Source organism: Nannobrachium achirus (assembly GCF_963921795.1).
Source record: "Nannobrachium achirus genome assembly, chromosome: 20".
Lineage (NCBI taxonomy): Eukaryota > Metazoa > Chordata > Actinopteri > Myctophiformes > Myctophidae > Nannobrachium > Nannobrachium achirus.
In genome coordinates this window covers 12862386-12881114 of record NC_137827.1, presented here as the reverse complement: position 1 = coordinate 12881114, position 18729 = coordinate 12862386, and the positions used below count along the sequence as shown (strand labels likewise).

The following is an 18729-nucleotide window of genomic DNA, read 5'->3' as shown; positions in this document are numbered from 1 at the left end:
CCATATGTATATGTAGGAGGTGATGCTTCCAGTACCCATGATCTGTACCATAGAGTATATATACTGTATAATAGAGAGCGGACAGCCCCGCCCCCAGCCATTCACTTCAATGCAAGTGCTCAGTGGCGTTTTGAAGCATGCAAAAGTAGCTAATTCTGGGGGAAATTGGCCTCTACCTAGAGGCCAAAATGTTTGACGTCGAGACGTACTGACGTCACGAACGACGTCGACGTCGATTGAACCCTATTGTAGACCCCAGTGGCGCGCTCTTATGCTCGTGCATGTATTTTTCACCCCGCCTGAAATTCCAGCCTTGGCCAGTAGGGCGGCCGCTTCAATGTTTACAAGCCGTTCTGGGGGCTTGATCTGTACCATGAAACATCGTTGTTGAGTTTCCCCAAGTTTGTGCATCTACCGTGGTTCGTGTTCAAGATTTTCTTGTTAAATGTGAACGCAAAATAAAGATGTTAAATGTGGCCCCAGGACGGCACAAACTGGAGTCCTGAGGGACATGTGGACAAACAGAGCCTGCTGCAGTGCTCACACAGAGCCAGCCTGCAGCACGCAGGCAGTGGCTCAACCTCAGAGGAATCCTGAGGTGCAACTCCATGAGTTTGGATTGTGAAAGTTCCTGGGAAAACCACAGACAGAGGACGGTTTGTGTGCGTCCGTCCCACGTCTTTCTGTCTGTCTGTCTGTCTGGGTCCTGCTCCAGACAGAGGTCTGTTTACCTTGTATTCCCAAACGTGAAACAAACAAAGCTGAACTATAAAACACCTGGGAAAAAAAAAAAAAAACACTGTGACCTGCGCAGCCAGTTATGAATAAAAAATATGTCTGAGATTCATTTGAAATTTCTTTTGAAGTTGTGCAACTATTATGGCTTTCAGGGTGTTTTTGTTTGAGTCACACTACATCTTTGTCTAAAATACTGCAGGTTGAAGGTCAGGTAAAAACAGCAAGGGTTCTGGTGTGTGTGTGTGTGTGTGTGTGTGTGTGTGTGTGTGTGTGTGTGTGTGTGTGTGTGTGTGTGTGTGTGTGTGTGTGTGTGTGTGTGTGTGTGTGCGCGCGCGTGCGTGTGTGTGTGTGTTTATGTGATTATGTCGGGCTGGAGAAGAGGGTGGTGCTGTGGCCTGTAGTTGGGCAACTTCAAGAGAATCAGAGAACAGTTAACCACTCCAACCTGGGGGTGCCCGCTGGCCTACCGGTCCATGCATACCACTTAGGCTCAGTGTAGCCTGACAACGCGTTGCTGGTTCAAGTCCAGATCCCGACTACCGTTGCTGCGTTTCTCTCTCACCATTTCCTGTCAGTCTACTGTCCTATCAACCAGTAAGACTCCCTAATCGGGAGATAAGCGACCGCCAGGTCACATGTATACACCGCTTTGCGTAATTTTAGGGCAAAATCTGTAGGAGCAGTGTCCAAAAATGTGTTTTAAAGGATCTGCCTGACGTGACTGACAGACTGACAGACTGCTCTCCTATCAATAAAGGCATAAAAGCCCCAAAACATATCTTAAAAAAAACACTCCAACCTGGCGTCCCAATTTCGGAAATAGCTAAAATAGACAACATCCCAACATAACAACCTATCGACCGACTGACCGAGTGACCAATTGTACCCTAGTTTGGGGTACCTTGGTCTCCCAAAGACGACCAGAAGCAGGGCGTTACCTGGTAGTTCCCCTTCAGGCTGCTGATCATGCTGGAGATCTGGTTCACCAGGCTGAGGTCATGGATCAGGTTCTGGAGGTCCTGGTAGAGCTGGCCAGGACCCATGTAGAGCTTACCTGCACGCGCACGCACGCACACACACACACACACACACACACACACAGACATACCGGTACACGCACGCACGCACGCACGCACACACGCACGCACGCACACACACAGGGAGAGGGAAAACGGTTAATGTGTGACAAGGCGAAACAATGAGCTGTGAGTCCATGACTGAAGTCCTGCAATAAACTGGCAGAGTTTCTAATCAGAGATCAATAGACGCATGCATGGTTAGTCCGAAAATAGCATATCTACAAGCTCACGATGCATTGTTTTGCAACATATTGTAGCTTTAGATCAGCTATTTAGCTAAGCTAAGTTGAATATGTGGAATTAACAGGATTTCTTTACATTCATTTTATTCATGAAATTATTTTGAAAATGTTTAATGAATTAGGGGGTTTAATATATGAACAAATTAAATATTCATATTATTACAAAAAAGAAAGAAAATATTTTGAAATAATAATCATAATTTAAAGAAATAAACAAAAAGGAAAATGGGTCCCATGTACACACAAGCACGCACGCACGCACGCAGACTACACATGGGCTGGCCGACTATGCAGCTAGCTCTAGCTCTAGTGTTAGTTTAACTGGGAGAGTATAAAAATGGCTCGCTGACGGACAGCGAGGTGCGTAGGCAGAGACCTCCCGCCTCTGAGCAGCACAGCTACTAAACATTTAATCCATGTAATGATGATCGCAGTAACAAAACACAGCACTAATGTGTACACTGAGTGAAGACCGTTTTCAACACAGCGCTTTTGCACCGTGTTTGTTCATAAACTATTTAAACCCACTTCGCTGGGAACAGAAACAGTTAAACCTGAGTGGTCCTGGCACCAGAATGCCTTGAGCTCCCTCTGATTTTGTCCTCTCTCTCTCTCTCTCTCTCCTCCTACTCTCTTCCACAATGGCCATTGAGTCTGCCTCGGTGGTGATCCATCTCCATGGCAACCCAGTGCAGTCTTCTCCCAGAGGGCTGACTGTCAAGGGGGGGGGGGGGGGGGGGGGGGCACTGTGGGTGATTTACCCCCGCTCCGCTGCGCCCCCCGGCCCCGGACACCCGTCCACATGCGTAGGTGGTCCTCTGCCGCTTACAAAGGCTCTTATTCTCAGAATGCCCCGGCTCTGAGAGTCTGTGTGTTTGTGTACAGGAGGCAAATCAATGACAGGATTCCTCTCGTCCAGAGCACACAGGCTCACATGCACGCTCCGTGGTGGAAAAATAACCAATCATGTTTTACTTGAGTACAAGTATCAGTACTGTGGTGTAGAAATACTCTGTTACAAGTAAAAGTCCGGAATTCAAAATTCATTTGAGTAAAAGTACAAAAGTATTGGTATCAAAATGTATCAAAAGTATAAGTAAGCCTACCCCTTATTCAGAATGTACCACTCTCATTTCAAGTTTTCAAAATGTATAAAAATATTTGCCTCGCAACGGGTTGTGAGCTCAAGTGGTTAATGTATGTTTAGTAATAGAAATCTGTTTTGGAGAAAACGTCCAATATTTTCCTCAGAAATGTAGAAGAGTAGAAGTACAAGTATTGAAGTAACATTGAGAATACTCCACTAAAGTAAAATTGTACTCAAGTAGAGTACTTAAGTACGTGTACGACGTACCTAGTTACTTTACACTAATGCAAATCAATGACATAATCCCTCGTCTGAGCACACACACTCAAATACAGCGACTGCTTGTGGTGTGACAGTGATGGGTGGCGAGTTTTGTTTGGGGAGATTTTCAGGGTCAACAGGCTTCCATTGAAGTCATCATAGCCATCTTAGGCTGTACTTTACATTCAGATGTAGGTCTAGTGAAGCAAACAAACAGATTCGTATGGAATCAAACAGGGGCGATTAGACTTCGGAGCAGGGGTTCTTTCTTTGAAAGCGTTCCGGGTCATTTGAGCTAATAGCCTTGTGTAATGGTGCTGTGTATCATGTTCATGGTTCATCTGTCATTGGGGGCAGCTAGCAGTGGAAAGTAACTAAGTACATTTACTTACATACTGTACTTGTACCAGGTTGCTCAACCAGACAGATTTTAAGTTGCTTGATTCAGTATTTATATATATTTGATATTAATTTCATTATATATTCATTTAATTTACTTTTCTAATTCGTGATGGGGTCGGTTTTTCAATTAGTTCTTTCATTAATCTTGTTCACCAGTCACCAGAACCAAGGACGGGTGTTTTTGATTAATCCGACATGGTTAAAATGGCGTTTACAATGGGTTTGTATAGGAAAGGGGCGTGTCTGAATCAAGCAACTTAAAAACTGAGGTGCTCACACAAGCCTGAGTGGACGTTAAAATGACCCCAAACATGTCTGAAAGTGAAATATCCCTTTTATTCCCTGTGTATTTACGTAACCGTGTTCTATACTTTGTCCGCTCTATTTTCCCCTCTAGAATAGATCAAATCCATTTTGATACTAATGGAGCTATCCTCCGTACTGGGTAAATACAAGATGAAAAGCAGCCTAACACAAGGCGTACAATTGAAAAATCACACCCGTGTGAACTGAGCGGTGGTTTACCCACCAACCGTCACCTCCCCCCCCCCCCCCATCCCCCCCTGTGTGTGTGTGTGTGTGTGTGTGCGTGTGCGTGTGTGTGCCTGGCCTGGCCTGGCCTGAAAACAGCGCCCCTCCCTTAACATGTGTGGTCATAAAAGGTACTACACCACAGGCTTGAGGCTACATACAGACAGACCCACCCACCCACCCACCCACATACATACATACATACCTACACACACGGCCACGCTATGGAGACGGTGTGACCACCGCTCAAAAATGTGATTTCCAGACTTGTTGTAGTACTTGGCCCAAAGCTAAAGTGACCATTCCATCATTCCCTGGCCAGAGATGGCAGGGCACAGTGGAAACCCATGTGAAGCTCAGACCAAACCTCCTCCTCTTTATGTGAGAGTGCCAAGTGTCAACACATTTCTGACAAAACAATCTGTCATATTAACACATATGGTGCCAACCCCGAGTTTCCCGAGTTTGTATTGGTACCAACGCTGTGCCAACCCCGAGTTTCCCGAGTTTGGGCCGTTTTTTTTTTTTTTTTTTTTTTTTTTCAAAATTTCTTTTTTTCAAAAATGTTTTTTGGACCTCCAGAAATGTGTTAGGCATGATCGCGATCGCGAAATTGCATGTTTAACCCCCATACCAACCCATTCTTTCAAACATGGCAGCCATGTTTGTTTACATCTGAAGAAAACATAATGGCTGATAAATCATGAATGCCTGAACGGATTTCCAAGCGGATTTTTTTGTTTGAAAGCTGTGAACAGTGGGCACACACGTGGTGCATCATCTAGGCATGGGCGTGCACGATCCGTGCACTATAAATTACATGGAAGTCTATGGAGACCATGGCATCGTGGGACATTGAAGAGAAAAAATCATGGCACCAAAAAAGTTAAAGTATACACTTGTCAAAACCACACCATATCGATACAAATATCTTTGCTGTCGGGCAGAAACCTCTTTTCTCCATATTGTAACGTTTTGTGTTTTGTAAATTAACACCCTACTTGATCATCCTACAGCGTCACACAAAAGCATCAAAAGTAGAAGATGTACAAGCCCGAAACGCAGCACCAAGCGACGCGTTTTGAGCTTGTAGATCTGCTACTTTTGCTTTTTTTTAATATATATATACACATGTATATATACTGAGAAGTAACAGTTTTGGACATGGACAGCTATATTTTCGTTCACGCCTTACCCCTTATCCCTAAACTTCTTTGCCTTGTTTTACTATTTTGAAAAAAACAAGAAAACTAGAACTGCACTTTGTCGAGGTGCCAACTTGTAGGCCAAGTATGGCCTACTTGTGCGCCAGCAGAGCGCGCCATGAGTTGCGCTCACCACTGGCAATGCCAGTGACATCACCACTGGCTTCACCAGGAATGCTGGTCCCTCATTGGCTGTTAATGATGACGTTGCCACTACGTGTGCGTGCATGCATGCATGTACATTTCAAGGTTGCTCAACAGCACCTCTCTGGTCACTCAACGATATTGCAGGCTACATACAGACAGACAAGGGTGGACGGATACACACACAGCCATATGGAGACGGTGTGACCACCGCTCAAAACGTTTTTCAAAATAGTAAAAAATGGCAAAAGAGTTTAGGGATAGCGGGTAAGGCATGGACGAAAACAGGGCCATGAGGTTTCCACCCTCGTACAGAGACGACGCGATAGATTCAGTCTTTGTGGCGTTAACCCATTTAGAACGGGTACACTTTATTGTGTATCATTATTTTATGCTTTAACTATTGAAAAATAGCAGATATACAAGCTCACAGCGCGGCACCGAGTGCCGCGCTGCGAGCTTGAAGATCTGCTATTTTTGAAAAATCGTGAAAATTAGAATTTTGACCCGATTCTATAAGTGTCTTTTGAATCCTTCTAAGGTTTCTTTGAAAAACCTTATGTTTCTATGTCAGCAATCTGGCTATAGCCATCATCAAAGAAAAGGTCCTTTTCACTGGAGCTGAGGTAGTCTGTTCTTGAGAGACTACTATGTCAGTGGTTCTCAAACCTTTTCATGTGAAGGACCCCCAAACTGATATTTATTTGGCCACGGAACCGCATCTTAAAATATCTAGTTCCAGGGACCACCCAGAAGCAAAATTTGAGTTACAAACGTTCGCTTTAAAAATACATATATTCAAAGATGTGCACACATTTTCACGACTTTTTCAATAGCTAAAGCATTCAATAATTCTAGGCCTAAATGGCGTTAAAAGAGCAACCTTCGCGGTCTGTGACTGCTGTGTCTCGGATACAAAGCTATGATGTAATGAGGCAGACGTCCAGAGAGGTGACATCATGTCCTGGAGAGTCCATTCATAGCGTCCTCTTTAGCAGGCTGCTCACCAACACACTGGGCTGCACACACTATTCTCTCTTATTAGAAAAGGACTCTGGACCGTGATGCACAAAAAGCAAATACACAGGTCATGTGTGAAGCTTTTAAGCACATCCGTGCACAACACACACACACACACACACACACACACACACACACACACACACACACACACACACACACACACACACACACACACACACACACACACACACACACACACACACACACACACACACACACACACACACACACCCTAAATGTGTGTTTCCGCCTCTAGTAATTACAGTACATTGTGTATACCAACCAGGGGTGGATTAACACCTCAGAGGGCCCCTGGGCACTGAAGCGCCAAGGGGCCCCTGTGTGCGCGCAAAATGTTTTGTAGGCATATGTAGGCAGGTAGGTCCAATATAACATCTGCAGCAGCAGTAGGCTCAGTGCGGCCCGGCAGAGTTTTAATCAGTTGACTTGACTTTCATGAAATATTGTACTTAACACACAATCAACACTTTTCAGCAGCATTCTCACATAATTTGTTTCAGGGGTGGTGGATATAATTTATTTCATTCTGATTAATAAAAAAAATCAAGGTATATGGGCACATGCCCAAAGTGCCCATATGGTAGATCCGGGCCTGATACCAACAGATGTACAGTCAGTGGTGGGGTGGGAGCGTTGTGTCATATCATTGGTGTCAGGTGGAAACCTGGTATGTCCGAAACTGTTAGTTTTGTATTTCTCACTTTAAAAATGATTTAAAATAGTGAACATAGCAGATGGGATTTAGTGATAGGAGGATAACTGTCTGTTAAAATGAACATCTTGCCACGCCTCTTATATCTTACACAGGTCCTGTCAATGTGTTGCACTGATTCACGGTGGTGCTGGAGTGTGAAATGTTTCATTGGACAACACATCTGAAAGGAGGGCCTAAGAATTCCTGTCATGCTGCTGTGGTACTTAACCCATTTAGGCCCGAACACATTATTACGCAATATTTTATGCTTTAAATATATATAAAAAAAAAAATTGCAGATATACAAGCTCACAGTGTGGCACCGAGTGCCGCGCTGCGAGCTTGTAGATCTGCTATTTTTGAAAAATCTTGAAAATTTGTGCAAATCTTTGAATATTTTGACCCGATTTTATAAGTGTCTTCTAAATCCTTCAAAGTTTTTTTTTTTTTTTTTTAAACTATGTTTCTGTCAGTGGTTCTCAAAATGTTTCATGCCGAGGACCCCCAAAACTACATGTATTTGGCCACGGACCCCCATCTCGTTCCAGGGACCCCCCCCCCCATCTCAAAATATTGTATCAGGGACCCCCCAGAAGCAAATATTTGAGTTACAAATGTTCACTTTCAAAAAGATATATTCAAAAGACTTGCCAATTTTTTTTATATATATATCACGGTTTTTAGCACGGCACTCGGTGCCGCGCTGTGAGCATGTATATCTGCTATTTTTCACTAGCTAAAGCATTCAATAATTCTAGGCCTAAAAATACACAAGCTGTACTCATTTGGAGGCTTCAAAATCTACCTGAACAACAGTGATCAGATTGAAGTCCACGTCTTCAACACATTAGCGAATTTAAGCAACGCTACGGCGACGGCAGATGACAACGGCAACCGGAAATGATCAGCGCTCGATAGATCAACCTGCCGCCGTAGCAGCCGTCTGTACTACGCCAGAAGGTCCCTTTCCACGTTGCGCCTAAAACGTCTGCTCCATAGACGTGTCGCCATGGGAACCAAAGCGTTCGGTGAAAGAGGTGGGACACCGTTGCCGATGGCTCTTTGCTTAATGATTTGGACCGCAACGGCGATTGCGTCATAGCAGCCGTAGTCCTGCCTCACGTCGCGGTAGTAGAAACGGGCTCCTTAAATTCCCCATTGTCTTTGCGTTGGAGGAAGCTGCCCCAGAGACAAATGGAAGAGGACAAAGTCCCACTGAGGTTCCCTCTGAGCGTCATGGCCGCACAGCTGTGCTGATAGAAGAGATCGTCTACATCTGGGGAGGGTATCCTGTGTGTGTGTGTGTGTGTGTGTGTGTGTGTGTGTGTGTGTGTGTGTGTGTTTCCGCCACTAGTAATTGAATTGTGTGCCAACAACAGACGTGCAGTCAGTGGCGGGAGCGTTTGTGTCATATCAGGTTAAGACATAAATGTGGGTCAGGCCTCCGGTCACACCACGTTACCAGATGTTACACACGGGTCTGTCTGCCACATCTGCTAAGCTCTGAATGACGCACCACAGTTACTGTACTGTAGGTCCAGGGCTGATGGGTGGATGATAGACGGGCAGATGGTTTCACGTAGGGGACAGGTGTGTGTGTGTGTGTGTGTGTGTGTGTGTGTGTGTGTTGTAACTGCCATCGTTAATGTAGAGGATGAGAGCAATGCTTGGAAAGCTGTTCCTAACAATGTGTTTGGTGACCGTATTGAGGCTCGCTTTTAAACAAGCGTTGCTCAGCGGGAGGGTCTACGAGCTACCGGAGCAAGCCGACCCTGCCTTGCAACATCTGCCTGGCAGGCTGCCAGCAGAGACGGACTTTACGGAGTACCGACACCCCCTGTCTGACGAGCAATGGACGGACTTCCAGAACCGCGAGAGAGCCTTCAGAGTTGGACTCAACACCCGACGACTACCTGAGAGGCGCTTCGCATCTTCTAAAGACCCGGGGAAATGGATACGCCTAATAACATTACTGAACGGGATGTTCTTCAAGGACGGCATATTTACAGCGACAAGCCGAGGAGGAGACCCGCTCGGGCTCGCGCTGCTGAAATACGTGGTGCGGATCTTGAAAAAGTTTCCTCTCAGTCGCCCCCCACCCGAGGCTCTGAGTCAATCTACCGCTGCGGAATGGATCGAGGGGCAATTATGTTATGTACGTGACATAATTCAGCCCCAGCTCAGCTCCAGTACAACCAGGGAGCGCCACAAAAGAGTGAGTAGGAACAAACTTGCTTACTTGTGGCAGCACAGACGATCGAAAGCGATACAGATCATTCTGAATGACAGCGAGTATCCCGACCCGCCCCCTTGCCCAAGTGACGTCACAATGGTTAAAAACCATTGTGAAAATAAATGTCGCAGCCAAACATTGATCAGCGACCCACTCCCATTACCCCCGTGGGAAAATAGTCTACAAACAGAACGGCCCGCTATCTTTCCCAGCACCTCCCATTTTACACCTGATGAGGTAGAGTCTGTTTTGCGCAGCCTACCCAATGACAGGGCTGGTGGCATAGATGGGGTAACATATGAAAGCCTCAAGACTGCACAATCATGTGCAAAAATAACATCAATTTTTAATGTCTGCCTGGACAATAAGAGAGTGCCCGAATCCTGGAAAGGAGCCATGATTCATCGTATCCCAAAAAAAGACAATGTACCTGATGATCCATCAACATGGAGAGACATTTCCCTCCTCCCTACAATCTACAAAGTGTTCATGAAATGTATCCTGTCTCGTGTGCTTCCCTGGCTGATAGACAATGACATCTTGTCACCCAAGCAGAAAGCATATATAAATAGACAGGGGATGAATGAACATGTTTTCTGTCTAAAAACTGGGATCGATGATTTTAAACATGAATCTTGTAAATTCTACTCTGTATTCCTAGATTTCCGTGATGCTTTTGGTTCTCTGACCCATAATGTCATGATTAATGCCTTAGAAATGATACATCTACCTCAGGTATTTATTGACATTATTAGAGATGTGTATGAATCATCATTCATACAAGTCATCTGTGGGAAACAACTGACAGACCCAATACCTCTCCAAGTAGGCATTAAGACAGGCTGTCCCTGGAGTGCCATTAACTTTGTCCTTGCCATCAACGGGTGGATTAAGTGGTTGTGTGACTGTGCACCACCCAATGTACTATCCCCAAACCCTGTCCAGGGCTATGCGGACGACGTACAGCTAGCCTCTCGGGAGGAGAGTGTTGTTAAAAACATGCTTGCGAGAACAGACAGGTTTCTAGACTGGTCAGGTCTAGAGGCAAAAAACACTAAGTGTGCTGTTCTCTACCAGAGGCGTAGTGGTGGCAACCGCTGGTATAAGTCCAAGGCTGATAAAAGCCCTGAGTTCACCATCAACTCACAGCCCATCCGTGTATATGACCTACACGAGTCCTATAATTATCTAGGGCATAGATTTAATATTGCAGGGGACTGGAAAGAACAGGTTGAGTACATAACATCTGAATTTACAGCTAGGCTGAACCTGATCGATGCTTCACCACTACCACTGCTGATGAAGTTGGAGGCTATTAGGCAGGTTGCCCTGACTAGAGTACAACATCTTTTCTCCAACGTTCACATAGCATGTAAAACACTCAGTGACCTAAACGATAGTATAGTTCACTTTGTGAGGAAATGGTTCGGACTTAACACCCACAGCACCAGAGACATTATTTTCCAGTCCAAGCAGGACGGTGGGTTTGGCGTGCCGAACATGGAGTGGATTTATAACGCCACAAGGCTGGCTCACCTAACAAACATGTTGAACAGTGATGACAAAACTGTCAGGGAACTTGCTAGATCATCTCTGTTTCTAGACATGAAACGGCGTAAAGTGCCTTTGGCAGCAGAGGGCGATCCAGGCTTCCTGGGGTTCAGAAGAAAGCCCAACCTGAAAATGGACTCAAATGCTACTGGGTTTGGGGTATCGTCAGACTGGCCTGACCTCAATGACCTCTGTGTGAGAACTGGAATATCCCTGAGCTGGGCTAGACCTGACTCGGAAACAGTGGCAGTTTCTGAGGACATTATTACCAACTGTTTAGTCTCAGTAAGGGCTACCGTTATTGATACACAACATCACATATCACCAGTTACTGCACGGAAGCACCTCATCATGTTACAACAACAAGAACAACAACAACACTGGACTGGTTTAAAACTACAGGGAAAGCTAGCTTGCCTCCCTGATGCAGACCACACAGTATCACATACAATATACAAGAACAACGCAGTTGATGAGGATATAGTCATCTTTACAGCCAAAGCCAGATTACAGGTCCTTCCAACCAGACTCAATCTCTCCCTGTGGTACCCTAACACATTTCCTCCTCATTGTCTGCACCATGAACACACTCCAGTTACAGAAACACTGTCACATATTCTTAATGGCTGTCATGTATATAAGGGAATGTACATTGCTAGGCACGACAGAATTGTTGACCTATTAGCTAAGGACATACGCTCATATGTTTCATCATCTGCCAACATGTATACACACTCACGTGTTTCATTGAAAATTATGCCTTTTCAGATGTCACAGCTAACACACCAGATATTGTTGTTGTTGATGAGGACAGTAGAGAAGTGACCATTTTAGAAGTGGCATGTACATTTGACCACAGTCTGGAAGAGGCATTCCTTACAAAGGCACTTAAGTACCAACGTCTTAAGGATGCTATCTTACAACTTGGCTACAAGTGTAAACTACTGGTGTTTGCATTTGGAAGCCTTGGTAATGTCCATAAATCAGTAGTGAGGGGCCTGCAGATTGCAGGCATGCCCAAGCCAAGAGCGAAGGCATTGGCAAAATTCTGTTCAGTGTCTGCAATAATTGGCAGTCGCCATATATGGAGAAGGCGATGCTTCCTGTACCCATGACCTATACCCTAGCACTTGTTGTACAGCTTTTTCCAAGTTTGCTCATCCACTATTGTTTGCGTTCAAGAACTTCTTGTTAAATGTGAATGCAAATAAAGATGTTAAAATGTGTGTGTGTCTCTTGAAGAAGAGAAGTGTAGGCATGTCACAATTATTACATAATAATCTCACAACGCGTCGTGACGCGTTGTGAGTTTGTAGATCTGCTAATTTTTGGCAAATGTTCCGCGCCAGGATAATGGATTCTGATTATCGCGATAATATCGTAAATCGTGATTTCTTTAATATAATAATAATTGTGATATGACATTTTCATATCGTCCCATCCCTAGTGTGGGGAGGGCAGGATATGGCAGGATGAGGGTCAGGAGGGGATCAGAGGGTCTTTATACTGGACCCCCAGAGAGTAAGAGGATGAACCAGCAGGTCCATGTGTGGACATACACTATATCTTTATCTACGTATATCAGTGGTTCTCAGACCTTTTCAAGGCAAGAGCCCCCAAAAATTGTGTATTTGGCCGCGGATCCCCATCTGAAAATACGTTGTGCCAGAGACCTCCAGAATGAAAGAGTTGAGTTAAACACACACACACACACACACGCGCACGCACACACACACACACACACACACCGCTTCAAGGACCCCTGTTTGAGAACCACTGATCTCTATCTCCTACTGTAACTACGCAGTCCTCCTGATGCCATCTCTGTGCATATGGACTTATATGTAGCGTGGCTGTTAATGAACTGTAGCTCCTCAGTATAGAGTTTTATAGGTGGGCCATGTTATGTCACATTAAAGCAATATAACATCAAAGGACTTGGCTGGAGATGAATGCAGCATTCAGGAACATAAGGAGAGAGGGAGAGAGAGAGAGAGAGAGAGAGAGAGAGAGAGAGAGAGAGAGAGAGAGAGAGAGAGAGAGAGGAAAGGGAGAGAGGAGTGTTGTAGGAGGTAATTGTAGCTCACGATCATGGCCAACAGAAAATCTAATCTTTGACCTCAGCTCAAACTCACATAACCTTCAGCAGGCAGTGCATAATGCAGCATGGGCGCACGCATGTACGTGCTCGCTCGCACACAAACACACACGCACACGCACACACACACACACACACACACACACACACACACACACACACACACACGCACGCACACGAAAACAAATCTTCATCGTAGGACAAAAACAGCAGGACTTTTGACCACAAATCATACAGTCCAGTTGTGGCCCCGGCTGCCTTTTTCCAGTGTTTCAAGTGGCTGAGCAGCTGTCCTGCAGGGACGGCCAGAGCCTGATGGAAACACTGAAGTCACTGCTGGGTCTGTCCGTGTGTCTGCAGCCAGCAGCAGCACCACCACAGTCAAACTGTCCCACACGCTCTGTGTGCATGGTCTCTCTGGGACTGACACCATTTTATAACAAAACTTAAAGGTCTGTAAATCGCTGGCATAAAGAGAGACTAAAGGCACCATTTAGCTCTAGAAATATCTAGGTCTAATACAGCCGTGGTTCCACGGCGCAGTGGGTGTCTCTATGAATACCGGTGTGCCTTGAGATGGCGCCTTGGCCATTGGTGTGCAGTGGGCACAAAAAGGTTACAGCACACTTCATCTATTTAACAACATCATTAGGCCTACTGTTTCAATACCAGATGTCACAATGTTTTCATCAGCTATGAGAATGCATTATGCGCCACCTTGATCGTTTGCTTGCAGGCGAAGAAAACATACCATGGCCAGTACGGGGATCGAACCCGCGACCTTGGCGTTATTAGCACCACGCTCTAACCAACTGAGCTAACCGGCCTGCCCATAGCATATCCCCATGTCTATTTTTGTCACTTTGCCACTAACCACTGATAGAGGAACAGACAACCTCCCTGGTGGATCGAATTACAGACTGACGGACGGACGGACGGACGGACGGACGGAGGGAAAGATAGACGGAAAACCGGATTCTCTCTTTTCCCGGTGTTTCGCCCAGGTGGATGTGGTTTTTGAGGTTAGGTTTAGGCATCGTTGTTGTGAGGGTAGGGTTAGAGTTAAGGTTAGGTATAGACGGGGGAGCCAAATTGTGTGCGTGCTCACGGGGGCTAAACCCGAATCAAGCTACTGACCACAGTACTTAACAGGTCACACGTGGACCATTGATATGCACAAGCCGGCAACTTTTGAACAGTAGCTTAGCAAAGGTGTGGATGGGGCAGCTAATGTATCTACTGTAATGTAATGTAAACCTGGCCCAGCTTGTGGTGGGTGCGCGAGAGAGAGCGAGAGAGAGGAACTTTTGATATAAACTTTTTTTTTCTCCTTTTTTATATTAACCATTTGAACCCTAGTGTCCATATTCTGAGAACTTTAGCCAAAAATAGCAGATCTACAAGCTCAGCTTGTAGATCGGCTATTTCCGGCAAAGAGCTTTGGTGTAGAGGGGAAAAATAGCAGATCAAGTACAGAGTGAAAGGTCAAGATTATTAAGTATTGACGGTTCAAGAGGTTAAACATCTGAAAACACGAATGGTCATGAATCAAAAATACACTGATGATTGTGCTGTCAAACAATGAAACTATATGGCATCTATGAAAAGGTTGTGGGGGTCCCTGCTTCATAACTCTCTCAGCTAAGGGGTCCCTGGCCTGAACACATTGAAGACCCCTGATCTATGGTCCAAGCGACAGGACATTGTAGACTGTAGAACACGTACTTGGCTTGGCGTTGATGACGACCTTCTCCCCGGAGTGCGGCGCGGGGCGGGGCGTGCTGTCGGTGACGTCGTCGCTGGAGCCGAACTCCAGCACCTCCACCAGGCTGAGGGGAACGCTCCACTTCAACAGGAACTTCTGACTCAAGGGGGCGCTGCCGCTCACACTGCCCTCCTGGCTGGCCCTGTGGAGCACGCAACAAGCAACATGAAACACCTGGACAACACGCCTTCATTGCATGGCTGCTGTTGAACGGTAGGGAAGGGACGATAATCGTTATTATTGTCGCGATAAAAAACAGCCACTGTAATAGTATCGTGGAGAATTTATCGTGACATTATCCTCCGTCAAGCACTGGGAACAATTCACCTTTTATTTGCCGAGCTGCATATCCGGTACCAACTCTATAATTGGTAAATCAGACCCTTTTCACTCTCTACCAAATCTCTTTAGAACACGTTGCGACACCTTGTGAGCTTGTAGATCGGCTATTTTTTGGCAAATACCCCGCCCCAGGATTCAATTCAATTTAACTAAATTGTATTAAGAGTGTCAAATCATAACAAGTTATCTTTAGACACTTTACATAGGCTATAAAGGATAATGGATGTTGGGGATATTTTGATTATCGCGATAATATCGTAAATCGCGGTTTCTTTGGTCACAATAATCGTGACAAGAAATGTTCATATCGTCCCATTGCTATTGAACGGTACAAATTATTTTGAGAATAAATTGTGTTTTATATATATATTATATATATATATATATATGTCCATGCTGTTCTTGCCAGTCTTTAATGTTTTGAATGACACCTGTGAAATACAGTATGATACCCATAAAATATGGACGTCGATGTTCTGCAGAGGAGAATTCCACCTTGTTTACTGTGTGGGCAGATGAGTTACAGGGGTGTGAAAACCCACGTACAGTCAGTAGGCAGTAAAAGACCAGATGAATGCTGGCATAACAATAACAAGCAGAAGGTGATACCTGATGACATAATTCAGAATGATACCTGAATGGTATATTTCTGTAGGAGTTCAGAGGACGATTACCAGGGACTTGAGTGCAGTGAGACATTACAGCAGTGGTTCCTATTAAACTATTCCATTCCAAGGACCTACAAAAAGCCATAACCTCTGGCCTGCCTCTATTGCAAAATGGATTAAAAACCCCAACAGAAAATATCTCAAATATATTAAATACATTCTTTCTCATCTTCTCTTATGGGGGTCTGCGGCCAAATACTATGAATTTGGGGGTCCCTGACATGAAAGATTACATTATTTCTACATTTGGCCAATGTTTGAGCATTTTTCTTAGTATTGCATTTTTTTAACCTGCTTGCTGCCAAAAATTTAAAGTTTTACCATGTAACTTTTTTTATAAAACAAATCTTAAAAGGGTCCTAACTGTTAAATCGCTAAAGTTTTAGAACCCCCACTCCGTTATTTTCAGCTTCAAAAGCCTTCTCTTTATATGTTTTCTATGAGCCGTGAGGGGGGGAGAATTTCGCGGCAATATGACGTCATCATACTACCGGCCAATCACAGCGAGGGTTATACACTGCCGGCCAATCACAGCGCATCTTGGAGTGGGGTCGCTAGGGCGGCCATATTTGTAGTCTCCCGTGTGTTTCTATACTCGGGTGCACGGTGACGCTTGGGTGAAGGAGTGTATCTCCGGAATGGCTGAACGCACAGGAACCAGGGACCCCTCAAAAGATAGATCTCGGCGAGGTGGAGGCAGACGCGGGGGTGTGAGAACCGAAAAACGGCCGGAAAACGAGGACGCGACCGAGGTTTGCTATAGAGCTACTGACCACAAGTTGAGCAACTTACACAGTATAGCTTTAAATCGACTAATGTCAATTCAATTGCCAAAATCTTACGTTTTAATGTGCACGATGTGCACAGGTCATGCACGGATAATGCACGCATGATGCACCACATGTGTGCACGCCATTCACAACTTTCAAACAAAAGAATCCGCTTGGAAATCCGTTCAGGCATTCAAAAGATAGAGGCTAAAGTGTTTTCTTCAAATGTACAAACATGGCTGCCATGTTTGAGAGCTGTTCTGGGAGTCAAACATGCATTTCGCGATCATGATCATGCCGAAACCGGAAGTAGGTTTTTTTCTTTTTTTTTAACTCGGGGAAACTCGTGTTTGGCACCAAGTGTGTTATCAGTATTTTTTTAAAGGTCTTAAAAGTCCCTATATTGTCACTTGTCACTTCACTGTCATCTCCCCCCCCCCCCATGTGGGGACCCCGAGCCCCCAGGTTGACAATCCTCCTCTCCACTCCTCTACTGTGGTTCCTACCGGATGTTAGGCGTGGCACACATAAGGACGTCGTTGAGCAGGAAGAGGCGTCTCTCCTTGGTCTTGATGATCTCGCCGTGCTCGTTGTACACCGTCTCCACCATGTCGTCCGAGCGAATCAGGTAGCGGCTGCCGTTACTGAGAAGCTATGGCGTGGGGAGGGGGTCAAAAGGGTATTGTTGTTAATTATGCACGTCCACGTAGTCACTGGTGCAAGACAAAGTTGTAACGTATCAAAAGAAAAGGAATAGTCTGCAGAAACAGCTGTGTGCTCCCAATATTTTTACTTGCGCAAGCAGTAAACAACGACTCGACCACAATGGTCCAAATGTTGATTGTTGCTTTGCTTAAGGAATCATTTAGCAGACGCTCTTAATCCAGAGCGATTTACAATAAGCAAGGTAACAGTAACACCAGCACATCAACATCAACACATCAAACGGAAAGAAATAGTTGGCAAATCTAAGAAAAACAACAGGTAGACCAAGCACCTATTCAGTAAAAACTTCATAAAAAATTATAACGAAAAAAAAAAAAAAAAAAAAAAGAGACGAAAAAAGAAATGCTATCTAAATTACATGTATGGTCGTTTGAGGGTAGGCAAGGGCTACGCTAAGTGCTATGGGCTAAGGTGGAGTCTGAATAGGTGAGTCTGAATAGGTGAGTCTTCAGACTACGGCGGAAGCTAGGGATCAGTTCTAAGTGCAACTGGGAGTTTATTCCACAGTTTGGGGGCCAGGAGGGAGAATAGTCTAGGGCGAGTGGATCGTTGTCCTGTTTTTTTTTTTAGCGAAGGTTCTGTCAGCATCCCTGTGTTATCTGAGTGCACGGGTGGGGTTGTAGGGTTCAATCAGGCTTCAGAGCTAAAGCGTGGGGACATGAGGTTATGAGGTCAGCTGACCTTAAAACGGAACAGTTACCAGATTTTAATTTGTACTGTACTTTGCTGTACTGGTGTACAGTGCGCATGCTGTGCAAAGCCACACGCTATGATTATCATCGCCGTCGCACATGAATCCTAGTGTCCCTATTTTCAGGATATGGAAAGATTTCTGACACTTGTTGATACTTTTCATTGGTTAAATATTTATAAAACCTGCAGACAGACTCAACCACTTTCAACCTGGCATCCCATTTTGGCCATGTCGATACAGGCGGAACATTTTCAAATGTTTCCAACTTCTTTCCAAAATAGCCGAAACAAGCTCACAACACATCACATCGTTGTGATAGATGTGCTATTTTTGGTACTTTTGTGAAATGCTGTCATATGATAAGCACTGATAAGCACTAAGCTTCTCCCTTCCCTTTTGCAGTATCTTGGGACACCTTGATTTGTCATAGGGACTTAACAACTTGTGCCTTGGAC

The 18729-nt window shown here is 45.0% G+C and overlaps 1 protein-coding gene across 1 annotated transcript in view; it reads right to left on the bottom strand.

Annotated features, from left to right (window-relative positions):
• The window catches only part of arhgef10 (Rho guanine nucleotide exchange factor (GEF) 10), a gene marked incomplete at its 3' end in the record, with an annotated part of 237513 nt that overhangs the window by 45383 nt on the left and 173401 nt on the right, over positions 1-18729 (bottom strand). The window contains exons 18-20 of the mRNA XM_080750837.1: positions 17361-17506; positions 15035-15216; positions 1677-1792 (exon numbers count right to left, since the gene is read on the bottom strand). Of these exons, the coding sequence (XP_080606963.1) occupies positions 1677-1792; positions 15035-15216; positions 17361-17506 (444 nt within the window). The remainder of the gene's footprint in view (positions 1-1676; positions 1793-15034; positions 15217-17360; positions 17507-18729) is intronic.